Consider the following 13,219-nt stretch of genomic DNA (forward strand, 5'->3'; position numbering starts at 1 on the left):
CAACGAGGACATGACAATATCTGGCCAACCCACTGGCAACCTTCGCTGTCAATCACATCCCGGCCCACCCTGCTGTAACTCAATGCACCTTCTTTCGGGTCACTAGTGGCGTGGGTTTGGAAGCCCAGGAGCCATAGTGGGAAAAGGACAGAAGCAAAGGCAAAACCAAACGAAGCCAAACTGGAGGTCACTTCGAACCTCTGTCCTCCCAACGTAAGCGCTGCCCCTTTTTTCTTGTTTGTTTTTATACATCACTGTCTGCCCCTCAGGCATCAAGCTGTTAGCGTGTACAGGAGGGATTAAAGTGAGACTGCATGTTGGAGGAAATATAAATTAAAATTATACTTCCTCCAGTCTGGAATCAGGGATGGTTTCTCAAGGTCTCCCCAAACACTTAATTTCAAATGAGTCTTCATTTATCACTTCAAGAAAGGCCAAATGTATAATTTATCAGCAGCTTTCAGTCAATATATCCTTATAAGCATGTTTCCCATGAGCCTCTGAGTAAAAATATGTTATGCTAATTCTATTAGTTGGGTACACAAGAGCTATCTAGGAAAGTAAACAAGCATTAAAAGGAGACACACGTGAATGAAGAGATACCTATCAACCTGCCATCATCCAGGGTCAGATGACCAAGGGGTCAACAACGAGATGGTAAACCTGTCCCATCATTTATGGCAAGATTTTCTCCCCCTCTGGCCCTATGAGCCACCCAGTGGCTCTGTGCGGGTGACCCGGGTAGGGAGATGGGGCACGATCAGCGATGGGGACTTACCGGGTTTCCAGTGGCACGTTGCTATTCAGCACCCAGCTGTCTTGAAGCTGAACGGACTCGGGTGTGGTGGCCAGGTCGTTGGGCGCGGGAGCCGGGGCGTGGATTTGACTCCGCCGATTGGTCAGGGAGTTCCTGTTGAGGGAGTTGGCGGACGAGTGGTGGTGGGACAGCGTGTGGTTGTGAGGGGGTGGCAAAGGGGGCCTCAGAGTCGCCTGGCTGTGGTGGTTTGGAGGGCCTGGAAAAAGAGGAAGGAGACATGACCATCAGTGGGTCCAGATTACAGTTGCAGACGCTCTGCAAACCTGCTGAAGAGACTAGAACCAAAATCTCTGTGTTGCCAACTGCTGAAAGTTTGCAAACGAGAGCAGCGGTCCCCAACCTTTTTGGCACCAGGAACCGGTGCTCCTAGGAGAATCTAACGCCTGATGATCTGAGGTGGAGCTGAGGCGGTGATGCTGGCGCTGGGGAGCGGCTGCAAATGCAGATGAAGCTTCGCTCACTGGCCCGCTGCTCACCTCCTCCTGTGTGGCCTGGTTCCTAACAGGCCACGGATCAGTACCGGTCCACGGCCTGGGGGTTGGGGACCCCTGAACTAGAGCGACAGATAAAATAGCATAAAGTATCCCAGTGTGGGTTACTAATAAACAATATGCATTCATTTATGCTCTCATCCATAGGCATCGAATGAAGAATGAGAAACTGGGTTAGCAAAAGCAGGCTGGTGAAGGCCGACCAGTGGGATTATTTGAAACATAATAATAGTGTAGTGAAAGTAACATTCCATTCAAGGCTGAACATTGCTGTAACAAGCCCCTATTCCATCTCCCGGAAAACCAGTATGCCGCACACATTCTTTGAAAATATTCCCTTTTCTAAAGATAACAAGAATATGGCACACTTTAAGCCAGCGAGAAGCGAAGTAGCTGCAGGGGTCAGAGAGGAAAGTGGAGTGGGCCAGTTGTTGGGCCGCAGTGAACTAGGGAGGGGTCAGGAGCGGCATCACTCAGGTCCAGGCCTGGGTAGTCACATGGGGTGAGGGCTCAAGGCAGCCCGCCCAGTTTTTCCAGGGTAGCTAAAGACCTGGACTTTTAGATAAAATTTCTTGTTTTTTAAAAAGTTGACGATTAACTAAAAAAAAAAAAAATGTGTATGTGTTTGTGTGTGTGTATATGTCTACAGACATATATATATATGTGTGTGTGTATATATATATATATATACACAAACACATTTATATATATCTATAAAATCTTTTTTTAATGAGTCAATAAACACACCTGTGAGCCTGCTCGAAGCAGCAGGCTGATAAGGTCTCTCCTCTGAGAGATGAACCCTGAGGACCCGGTCTCTGGAGAAGGTCAGGGTTGATGTTTCCATGACCTTGACTCCCAATCGCTTCCTGTTTTCTAGTCCTGAAAGCTCTATCCTTGTGGGGGAAAAACACACAAAGAACTGTGCGCCGTCCCTTGGAAATATGACCACAGATGACGACTCCACGCAGAGTTTTCCTAGCAACCCATTCTCAAGCTACAGAATGAAGTATTTTAAGCGTAATGAAAATGAAAGCGGTTCGCTATGCAATGGAAGCCTATAATTTGGTTTTAATGGCTGCTGAAACATGACTTTTGATTTGTGTCCTTTGAGAAAGTTTATTTTCTGAAGCCTCCAGTCGGGGTTGGCAGCTCACCAGGTGACTGCCGAGCCTTGTCATTTTGGCCCCTGCCAACTTTTAAAATCCTCAGCCCCTGCTGTCCTGGCTTTAAGAAGTTGGCTCAAGTCATTTAAACAAGCAATTTGACACAAATTTCAACTACTTGTCTCCTTATGTGGCCAGGCTACATCTCCGAAAGGTGTAATCTACATTCCACGGCTCCTGTGAAGCCTGCAGATACATTCCGAGGAAAAGACAACATGTCAAGAAGATACTAGGTTTGGAGAGCATCGTGACCACAAAACTAAAGAAGAAAATATGGCAGAAAGTGGTTCCTCGAAGTTTGCATGTCTGGGCTGAAATTACTTGGGATTTTTATTTTTTTACTTTTTTTTTATTTTTTGGTGTTCAGAAAAAGACAACTAAAACTAAAACCTAGTGGGCAATGCCACTGCACAGTTAGTTGCACAGATTTTTAAATCGCGTCCCCCCAATGAACCTGCAATTCGTATTTTACATTGTGTGCCACTGACATTTTAAATATATCTTTGAGGGAATTTCGTAGCCATAGCAGGCCATTATATTTTCTTGCATTGTTGTCTGGCTAAGTAATGTATTATTATATAGTTATTTAGCATTCGTCTGTCTCACAGGAGTGGAAAGAGGTGAGGAAAGGGGGTGAAATGATGTCATAATGATCCTTCAGAGATGCTGTCCAAGCCCCTCACACACGGTTAATGAATTCTCATGCCTTTCTTTGCCCCCACTCTCAACTCCCATCCAAGTGGTGTCATTACTCTCCATTAGTTAGACCATTATGAGACTTGCCTCGGGAAGATGAGCTGTAACAGTACACAAGTGAGAACCCACCCTCCTTGGCCCCAAGCCCTAACTTTCCATCTCCTTCTGCCTCTGGCTCCCACTCTCCAGCTCTGCAGACCACACACCCTCCCAGAGAACAAAGAGGTTGTGTGAGGGATTTAATTCCCCAGATGAGATACCGGAACCCTCCTGCTTCCTGTCTGTTCACCCTGAGCTCAGGGTTTTTTTGCTCACCCCAGCTTGTGTGGCCCTTCTTTGCGCATCTGTGTTCCGTGTGGGTGAAATTCCTGTGGTTGCCTTTCTGCCGATGACATATCCAGGGGTGGTGCCGAGGGTGGAGGTGGGGCGAGGCCCTGACTTAGGTGCTGTGTGGTATGTTCCAAATAAAATGGAGAGTGAGGGTCCCAGGTGACTGGAAGAGATGTCAAGCTCTCTTTCTCTTAAAGAGAAGACTTAGAGCTTCGTGGGGGGTGTGGAGAGATGAAAGAGCACATAACTCTCCACTCACCCTGCCCTCCTATGAAGCAACGTGCTATTTCACTGCAAATAAATCAAATTATTGATAGCAACGATAACAAAAATGATCCAGCATCCTTCGTATTGGAAGATGCTTTCCTCATTCCTGTTGCTCATTTCCACTGTGACATTGATTATACTTGCTTATTTATCTATCTATCCGAAAGTCATATTTTCCAATTAGCTATAGAAGATAGAAGATGACGACGATTACGATACAGTGTGCTAAACGCTACCGCGGGGTCTATGCAAAGGGACGTGGGAGCCTCCAGGAGCGGGGTTCAGCCAGTAGTTGGTAGGTAAAATCTCAAGAACTGTGTTCAAGGATTGGGTCTGCCACTTTCAAGATGTGTGAGCCTCGGCCTGCCGTCTCAGCATCCTCCCCGCCAAATGGTGAAAACAGCAGCAACTCCCCGTAAGGTTGCTGTACAAGTTAGAGGGGAAGGAAGAACGGAAACTGTGAAACATGCTACCTGGTGGCTGGCAAGTCCCCAAAACACGTGCGTGGAGCGCTGCTCTGTTCTTTCGGAAATGAAAGGATGGATAAGACGTAACTGCAGCTCTCAGGAAGCCCAGATTTGAGGAAGGGAAGTAGAAGTCACACACTGGCTGCCCCAAAGTGAGTATTACCAAAAATTCTAAGTCAAGATTTTGTATAGTGTTCCAGATTTCTCATTTCTCTTGAAAACGAAAACAAAACAAAACTTCTGAGTCTATGCCCTCGTGGCAACAATCAAGTAGGGATGAATGCCGTCGTGTGGCTTTTCTGGTTTGCCACCAATCTGAACGATCTCAGTTACCTTAATCGGCCCAGAAGTCCGTGTTTACGTTGCCCGCTGGTAGGCATTTATGCTTTTGACTGCTGTATTTTGACCTCAGTATTCTGTGCAGGTAACATATCTCTAATGTGACAACATTTCTGCTACAACTCCTGATCTCAAGCATTTTTTGTGTTTTTCAGTTTTCATTACAGTCATCCAATGCGTTTGCTGGATGGGATGGTTTTCCATTACAGAAATGCAAACAATGGCGACAACAGGCCCTACTGTGTTCCAGGAAGCCAAATTACGTGACAAAGACCTTCTCTAAGGCAACTGATATCTTCCATCTATGGTGAAACAGAAATGACTAACTCAGTTCGATGAAGAAACCTTCATGTCTACTCTGTTTCACACATTTATCAGGTTTAATTAATGTGCATATTATTAATGGCTCTCCTATTACATAAATATGAAATCATATATTAATACAATTGAACCACGAATAACTATGTAACAAATGCTGACACAGTATCAACCTAATAAGGATTCTATTAGCAGGCAAAAGGCAACTGTCATTAAAATCACAGTGCTAATCTGTTATGCTGCATCTGATTTACCTTGAACTGAGAACCTAGAATTTATTTTTAGGTATAATGTGGCTTTTAGTCCTGGGAATAAGGAGCTGTATATTTGTTCTTTTCTTAAAAGCTAGAGCAGGATAGGTGAGACTCTTAGCAAAGATAAGTGAATGCATAGAGAAGGTGTTTCCTGTATATTTAAAACTTAAGTGCTTGAATGTGCACTTAATTTGTCCTGTTTGCTTATTTGATTATGTTTGCTTGAAGGGTCTCTGCTTCTGTGTTTTCAGATTTATTGTGTGATAGCTTCCAGAAATTTTGATCTGGACAGGGCTGCCGTTCACATATTTTGTCCTTCCTGAATGGTAATTGGTTGACAGTGGAATTTTAAGAAAGAGTAAGCAGAGTTTCGTGGTTGGGTAGCGATATCGAGTCCAACAAAGTTAGATGTGGGGACTGTAAAATCTTGCAGTAGCAACTTCTGTGTTGACCAGGGGTGCTCAAACAGCATGTAGAAACAACCAACACCCACACTCTAAATAATGTATAAAGAATTTTCTTTGACACTAAGAAAGTACATTCTTAATAATTGGCTATTGTTGTTGCATTCTTTCTCAATAGACAGCCGAGGGAGTTTATTTAGTCTGGGTCCGCCCTTGCCAAGTGGGGGACGGATGAGAGGGTGAGGGCAGGATGAACTAAGACAGCCCTGTCTTACCCCACAGTCCACTCCAGTTTTTCCTGGTGATTAAAAACGATGATAAAAGATATGAAAGAAATGAAAGCGGAGGGCTGCCTGACTGCTAATAATTCACTCATTCGAGAAGATGGCGTGCCAACTCTTGCTCTTTAAAATTTCTCAACCCCTCAGACCCCAAGATGATGGATTCACCACAAACTCTCTGCCTTCTTGTATCAAATTACATCTATGGAGCAAGTTATATCTTGACAACAATTTGAAGATGCTAGAAGTGAGGGTGGTGCTGGCAGAGACTGGAGTCTCTGGTTGATGAAAACTGGCACCAGGATGCCTTGTTCAAATGTGACCTTGAATGGGAGCCAGAGGAAATTGGAGGTGAGGATTTTCAAGAATAACAGCCTCTGGTTAGAACTAAGGAGAGACAGGCTGGTGGTCAGCTCTGAATCCCTGTTGGTCACTTACTAACTGTTCGACCTCTGGAAAACTACATATTTTTTTCTGAGTCAGTTTTTTCATCTGTAAAATGGGTATCATTAATTTTACTTCTCTCATATAGTAGTTAGGAGAATCAAATAAAATGACCTATAAGAAGCCCGGCATAATTCTCGGCACTTAGTAAGCTATTAATAAATATTATTATTGTATATTATTGCATTATAATTAATAATACTGATAACAGTATTACATACTAACAACCACCACCACGGCTCGGGCGAATGATGAGGACCTTTTGGAGCACTCCAGTTTTCCTAGATCTTTGAGTGGCACCATATGGAGGCAAAATTGCCAACCTCAGACCACAGCCCCCACCTTCATACTGTCTGCAGAAGGGCCCAGTGACCAGGTGAGATGGCAATGATACAGGCAGTCTCGAGAGCATCTAAGAGTCTGCAGAAATGGACCTCAGGTATCAGAGCTGTTTTATTTTCACAGCCTAAGTGACCAATGCTGATGACGACATAATAGTATCGAGAATAATTGCTACGAGTTAAAAGGCACAAAGGCCCCGTAGCTTAGTAAGTGAGAGAGCTGCTATTTGATCCCAGGGACTCTTCCCCCCACTCTGTCGCATGCAAAGGAACGTGAGGCCCCAGAGTGTACTCACACAGGGAAGGAACCAGGACCCCCACCCTGGTTCATACATGTCCTAGCAAACAGGAAAAGCTGACTTGATTCATTTCTTTGCATGCTGGCTGAAATGGCAGGACCAAATCTTATGAGAAATTCGAGGGAATGGCCTACCTCCAAACTCTGCACCTCACAATGCTGACTGAATCAGGAGAAATAGGCCAGAACGACCACACTGCAGTACAGTCTCTTTTCTGTGCCTTCTCTAAACTTCCTCCTCCGAGTTGCAGCCCTGGCTCCCATACCCCATGGCGTGAGGGATGAGCAGCAATTAGGTCTGCTGGAGGCAGAAACAAGGGCGCGCTCAGTCCCAGCTCGTCCTGCCTGCTCTGACTGGAGGAACTTTGCCAACAGCCTGGGGTGGAGGGGTGGGTGCAGATGCAGCCTCCTCCTGTGTTTGCAAACAGATGCAAGGAGATTTATTTATTTGTCTCTAAGTACAGGGCACTCTGGACACTCAGCTTGTTCTCTCCTTCCCTGTCTTAATAATCTCCTGAATGATTTGTCCCCTAAGGAATAGACTTTTATTTTTGATTTCTGACCCAAGTATGGTATTGCTGGCTTTGCAGGGCAGTTGACTGGTCTGCAGTATTTCTCGGATCTGGCTGCTATTATATTAAGCTGAAGCCTTTTCCTACATTTTAGAATGAAGGAGAAAAAGGCAGGAAGGATGAAGTAAGCCACGGTATGTCCTCTTTCTCATCTTCCGGCACAAGGCTACAGCTCTGGCCAGTGCCTCTCCACCTGGCCTGCACAGTTCTGGATCAGGGGTCCTGTCCTTGATGGAAAGGCCCCATTCGGCCTGAACAGAGCACCAGAGAAGGAAATGGCTGTGATCACTCATAAGGAATGATTTGTACTTCTCTTGCTTACACAAAATATATGACCTCAGAGGAAAAGCATTCCGAGTGCATTCACAATGACACACGGACCAACATTGCATGGGGTTTGCAGTCAGAAGGAGCAATCATTTGTAGGCTTAGAGACCCCAGCTTTTTACCAGCTTTAAAAGCATTGGTGAAAAGCTGGGGTTTAGAGGAACATCTTAGATCCTATAAGACCAATAGCTCCCATTTAATAAGCACCAGCTGTGTGTTAAACACTCTACATATTTCACCTCGCTTAAAACTTATAACTTTGAAAGTAATATTGTTCTCCATTTCGAAGATGAGGAAATGAAGGCGCAGGAAGGTTAAGTGGTATAAGTTTTCCTCTTGGAATTTTGCATTTAACTGTAAGACCTCGATGCCCCGCTCCAGTGCACCCTGGACTGGGTCCACCTCTTGTGACACTCAGCACATGGTTTTATATTATTTTCAACTCTCTCGTTTTCCCTGATACGTGATGAGCTCCACCAGTGCAAGGATCTGTGGCTCTTGTTCACATGCCCAGCACGAGGCTGCAGTGCCTGGCACAGAACTAGTACCAAATGCCTGGACGAATGAATGAATGAATGAATGATCAATCGAATGAACGAGAGAAGGACTCCTGCTCCTGGGCGGTTATGTTTGGAGAGCCTCAGTGAAGAAGGACCAGAGCAGATTTCTGCCTCTGTTCTTTGAGCATTCCAGTTGATTATTGAAATCTGGCGCGTCTTCCTGTAATCCCTCAAATTTTTATTGCCCTTAAAGGGCTCTTTAACAGGAAGAGAGCCAGACTTGGGGGGAAGGTGACTTTGATCTCCTCTGTTTTTATCTGTTTTTTCCTGGCTCTGACCAACAATTTTTTCCCCCTTTTTGTTGAGATAGAATAAAACTCAGCTTTTTAAAGTATACATTTCAGAGATTTTTTAGCATATTCACCAAGATGTGCAACCATCACTGATAACTAATTTTAGAACATTTCATCGCCCCTCAGGGAAACCTCATACCCATTAGCAGTCACCCTCCTGCCCCTCCTTCCCCTAACCCCTGGCAAATACTAATCTACTTTTTGTTTCCGTGAATTTACCTATTCTGGACATTTCATATAAATGATGATTTCTTATTGTTTTTCATAACCAAGATGTCTGTGGCAGAGTCACACGGGAACCAGAGTGAGATCTCAGATGGGACATACTTTATACCACTTAAAAATCTTTCCCTGGCACTGAAGCTGCTCCTTCACAGGAGCTTTTGGCTGAGACCCCACTGCTGTTGATATTTTTCAGACGGAGATTGTCAGGCGAGGACCATTTGGGAGCCAGTTGTGTCCTTGAGGGTCTGAGAGGGATCCCGGAATTTGTCCCAGCGTTTCAGGCATGGCTGTAATCACAGCAGACAGCACGCCTGCTCCAGGAAAGCCCTGCCCACCCCAGAGTAGGGGCCGAGTCAGGTGCCCTAGAGAATCAGCTGCCCGTGAATTACAACTTAATAGCGATTGTAGGTTTGGGACCATCCCTCCCACATAGGACAGGTTCTCACTGATGATGGGCCAGAAAGGGATTTTAATCATAGATACCACATCATTTCACTGTACCCCTATACTATACTCATTTCTCGCTTTCTTGAATCATCTGGAAATATCACTTGAGATTAGTGTCAACTTCATTTAGCTACTTTCCAAATGACAAAGACAAAAAAAAAAAAAAGAAAGAAAGAAAGAAAAAAAAAAGACCACTTGAAATACTTGAGAGGGGCTCTTTTAAAGAGAAGATTTTATTGCAAAGTTACATCTGAGCAGTGCCTATCTGAGCATTTCAATAAACCTACATTACCCTGGGTATTTTGACATCCTCTGGGAAAGAAAAGCCTATCAGTGGAAAGTAATGATTTTGGGTTTTTCAATTGCCCTAAGGATCCTGACGATGCTATTAAGACCCATGCTCTCCCTATCGAGAAGTTTAGGAATGAAATTATTAATATGCCCAGACGTTATGTTGATTGTTGCGCTGTAGCAGAAAATACTCTCTCTGTTATTTGAGCTGCGTTATCACTTTCTCAAGCAGAGAATTGCATCAAAAATTTAAACTCTCATTCCAGCTCATCGCATAGCTTTTCAAGATCGTATTGTAAAATAGGCCAGGCAAAATTTGGATATTTCCCTACCCATGAAAAATAATGTGTTCTTCAAAGACCAGCTTACATTTTTTTTTTTCTGAAAAATGAAAATCAAAGAGGAAAATCTTCTTCCATCAAGATGTCATTCTTTAGTTCTTTAACTAGGTTTCCCTTGGGGTGTATTTTATTCTTTTTTTCTTTCTTTGAGATGGTCACAATGCTTTCCCCTGAACACAGGAAGAGGATCAAAACAAAGATAAAATATGATTTTGATTTCAGATTGAGCTTCTGATGAACAGAATGGTGGGCACGAGCTCTGATGTACACCATTCATTAATTCCAAGAATGACCGATGCATATCAGTTAAATGGCAAGGACAGGATAAAGGTTCCTGGAGCATTTTCACTTCAAAGCTCAGCAGAATTATTTACTATCTGGGTGACCTTTTCCCCAAATCTCTCATGGTACATGCCTTATACTGCAATGGAACAAAAGTTTCTCCATACTATATAAACAGAAGTCGGCTGAATGTCAGACCTTAAACTGCATCTGGTTTCATGTCAAGTGACAGCTGATGTAATGGGATGTATAGGGCATATTGCTGGAAATATTTTTAGGATACCCTTCCTGCCTTCAAAACACGCATGCGTGCATGCACACACGCACTCACACACACACACTCGCACACGCACACGCGCATGCATGTGCGCGATCAGGTAATTACACAAGAAAAACAAATATCCGAGAGCTTCCAATAGAAGCATGGCCTGCCTGGATTTCACGGTGCACGCACTGTCCGAGAGCGCCCTCCGGATTTCCTTCGGAATGATTTAGTGGTTTCTTTCCAAGCTGTATTAGAGTCGCTTTGCATCTCCCAGTTAACGTGGACCAGACACTGTCAGTGGCCCTTCTTAGCACGAAGTGTGGACAGGGAGCAGAAGTACCCAGTGCGGAGCAGGGATAGATGAGAAGCCCCCTACCCGCCATCAACCAGAGGTGGTTAATAACCATTCCTACTTAGTAGAGAGAGTTTAATGAGATAGATGTCGAAAGTGCTTAGAAAATACATTAGAATTAGGGAGTACTAAGGAAATGTCAGTATTTTTGCCTAAAGAAATGAATAAAAAAAGACCCCGTGGTTCAAAGATTATTAATTTAATGACTTAGAAAACTTTTTGTTGCCAGATATTTTAAAGGTAAATAGCACCATGAAGAAAGAACAAGGGTTCCTTTTTCCTACTAATGAGTTATGGGAGCTCTAGGTCTTACAGAATATCACAATAATCAGAGCTCTTACGTTTCACCTTTTGCAACTTAAATACACTGATATGAAACCATCTGATGGTAGGTAATTTGAAAGGTCTTATAGTAGCTTTTTTTTTTTTTTTTTTAACCTTTTATAAATTTTCTTCTTCCCTATGAAAAACCATAAAGAAGGCCTGGGAGTTCTTGAATCCTGTTTTTCCTGTTAAGCATCGGCCTCCATTTTGCGTGAAAAGCCTATGGTAAAAATCAAACCTTCCACGTGTCTTTTGCTCACGCCTATCTACGAGCCATGCAGTCTGCTCTATCATTGCGATGCACCATTCAGCAACCCACTGAGGTCCTGAGTTATTCATCACGTTTCGATGGTTTAAGTCATGAATTAGCAATTTGTTTCTCAGGCCTTCTTGGGTTACTGAAATTTTCTAGTATTTATCATCTCAAATGGGATCATTCTTAATCCCATAACAGAGAAAGTGAGTCATCTCTCTCGTGAAATAATCAGATTTGGCGGAGAAAATAATTTCTATCTCTAACACTGTTTATCTGACACTTTAATAGTGTGGTCGGGGAAGGCTTCTCAATAAGACGATATTTGATCAGAGACCTGAAGGAAATAGGGAGAGGGCCATGCCAGTGTCTGGGGGAACAAGGTTTCGGGCAGAAGGAAAAGAAGAAAGACACTTTAAAGCTGGGATGTGCATAGGAATTGGCCAGAATAGCAGCCTAGCTTTGTCTCTTTCATTCAGCTTTAAGCCTAGTTCTCAAAGAAAGCATTGAAGTAAATAGGAAAGGCCCAGATCCTCCCTTGCCTTTACCTGATCTGGGGCTGAGCCAAGCAGTCTTCTGCCTCAGGCCCTTTGCACTCCCCATGTCCTTGGCCCTGGAATACACATAATTGAGTGTGGCTCACTCCTTCAACTGTCTGCAGGTCTCAGATCAAATGTCACCTTTTAAGACACCTTTTCCCAGACAACCTCAGCAGTTTAATCCTCCTTACTCTGCTTTCTTTTTTCTCTAAAGCTCACATCGACATATTGTTAAAAATGGTCTTTTTGCACTAGAGAGTAAGTGCCTTGAAGGCAAGGATGCTCGATCCTTGGCTCCTGGAACACTTAGCAAATACAATAAAGGGTTGTGGAATTAATTAATTAACTAGTTAGTTAACTAGTTAATTAATTCCACACCGAGACATATGGCAAGAACAAAGGAGTCGAAAGGAGAGTCTAAATTCTAACAGCAACGGATATCTTTCAAAGGGGCTGTTGCATGGTATCATTGAGACAAATCTCAGTAGCTTGAACTTGACCAACATTCAAGAAAAAAAAATTACTGTGAGCTTCCTTGCCGAAACACAGCTCTATCTCATGCAAACTGTAGCAATTTTTTCTCTTCTTATAGCAACCGAAACATGACAACAAATACTTTATGAGCAGAAATCCCCACAGAACTAATGATGGCAGAGGCCTCTGACATACCCCAAGTGGGAATAGACACATTTCACTTCCAAACTCTAACGGGATCTCTTGTGGCTCCCTATGCCACCTGCAAATGTTTGCTTTCTATCACGAATCTATTGCGTTATAGAAGTTCACTGCAGGCCACTGATCCACCTGAGCACAGTAAATCCTGCTTCATCCATATACAATAGGTGATACAAAAGGCAACTAGATCTGGCAAAGAAAGAGGACAGTACTGAGGAGGGTCTGCAAATCAAAAGCAAGATATATGGAATTCCTCCTCCTCCAGGAAGGCTCTTTAGATTAGATCAGGTGACATTCAATGACTTCCTAACTGTGCTGACAAGTGTAAAAGACCTTTTAAAGTTAAATGTTTCACTTTTCCATGCATGTTTTTATTCTCGTTTCGGCTCACGTATAAAAATTTTGTAGGGCCATTGCGACCTATTGTTCTGAAAGATTTTCATATATGCAGATCGTTAAGCTAAATATGAATCTTTTCCCCTCTCTCCACCTGTCTTATCTCTCAAGGCTAACTCACTATTCTGTTGGGTCTATATCCATGTTCTAGTTTTTTTTTTTTT

The 13,219-nt window shown here is 43.5% G+C and overlaps 1 protein-coding gene across 1 annotated transcript in view; it reads right to left on the reverse strand.

The window, feature by feature from the left end:
- The window catches only part of TENM2 (teneurin transmembrane protein 2), an 876,941-nt gene that overhangs the window by 272,415 nt on the left and 591,307 nt on the right, over positions 1-13,219 (reverse strand). The window contains exon 4 of the mRNA XM_023528647.1: positions 779-994. Within this exon, the coding sequence (XP_023384415.1) occupies positions 779-994 (216 nt within the window). The remainder of the gene's footprint in view (positions 1-778; positions 995-13,219) is intronic.

This window comes from Pteropus vampyrus, unplaced genomic scaffold (genome assembly GCF_000151845.1).
Source record: "Pteropus vampyrus isolate Shadow unplaced genomic scaffold, Pvam_2.0 Scaffold30, whole genome shotgun sequence".
Classification (NCBI taxonomy): Eukaryota; Metazoa; Chordata; class Mammalia; order Chiroptera; family Pteropodidae; genus Pteropus; species Pteropus vampyrus.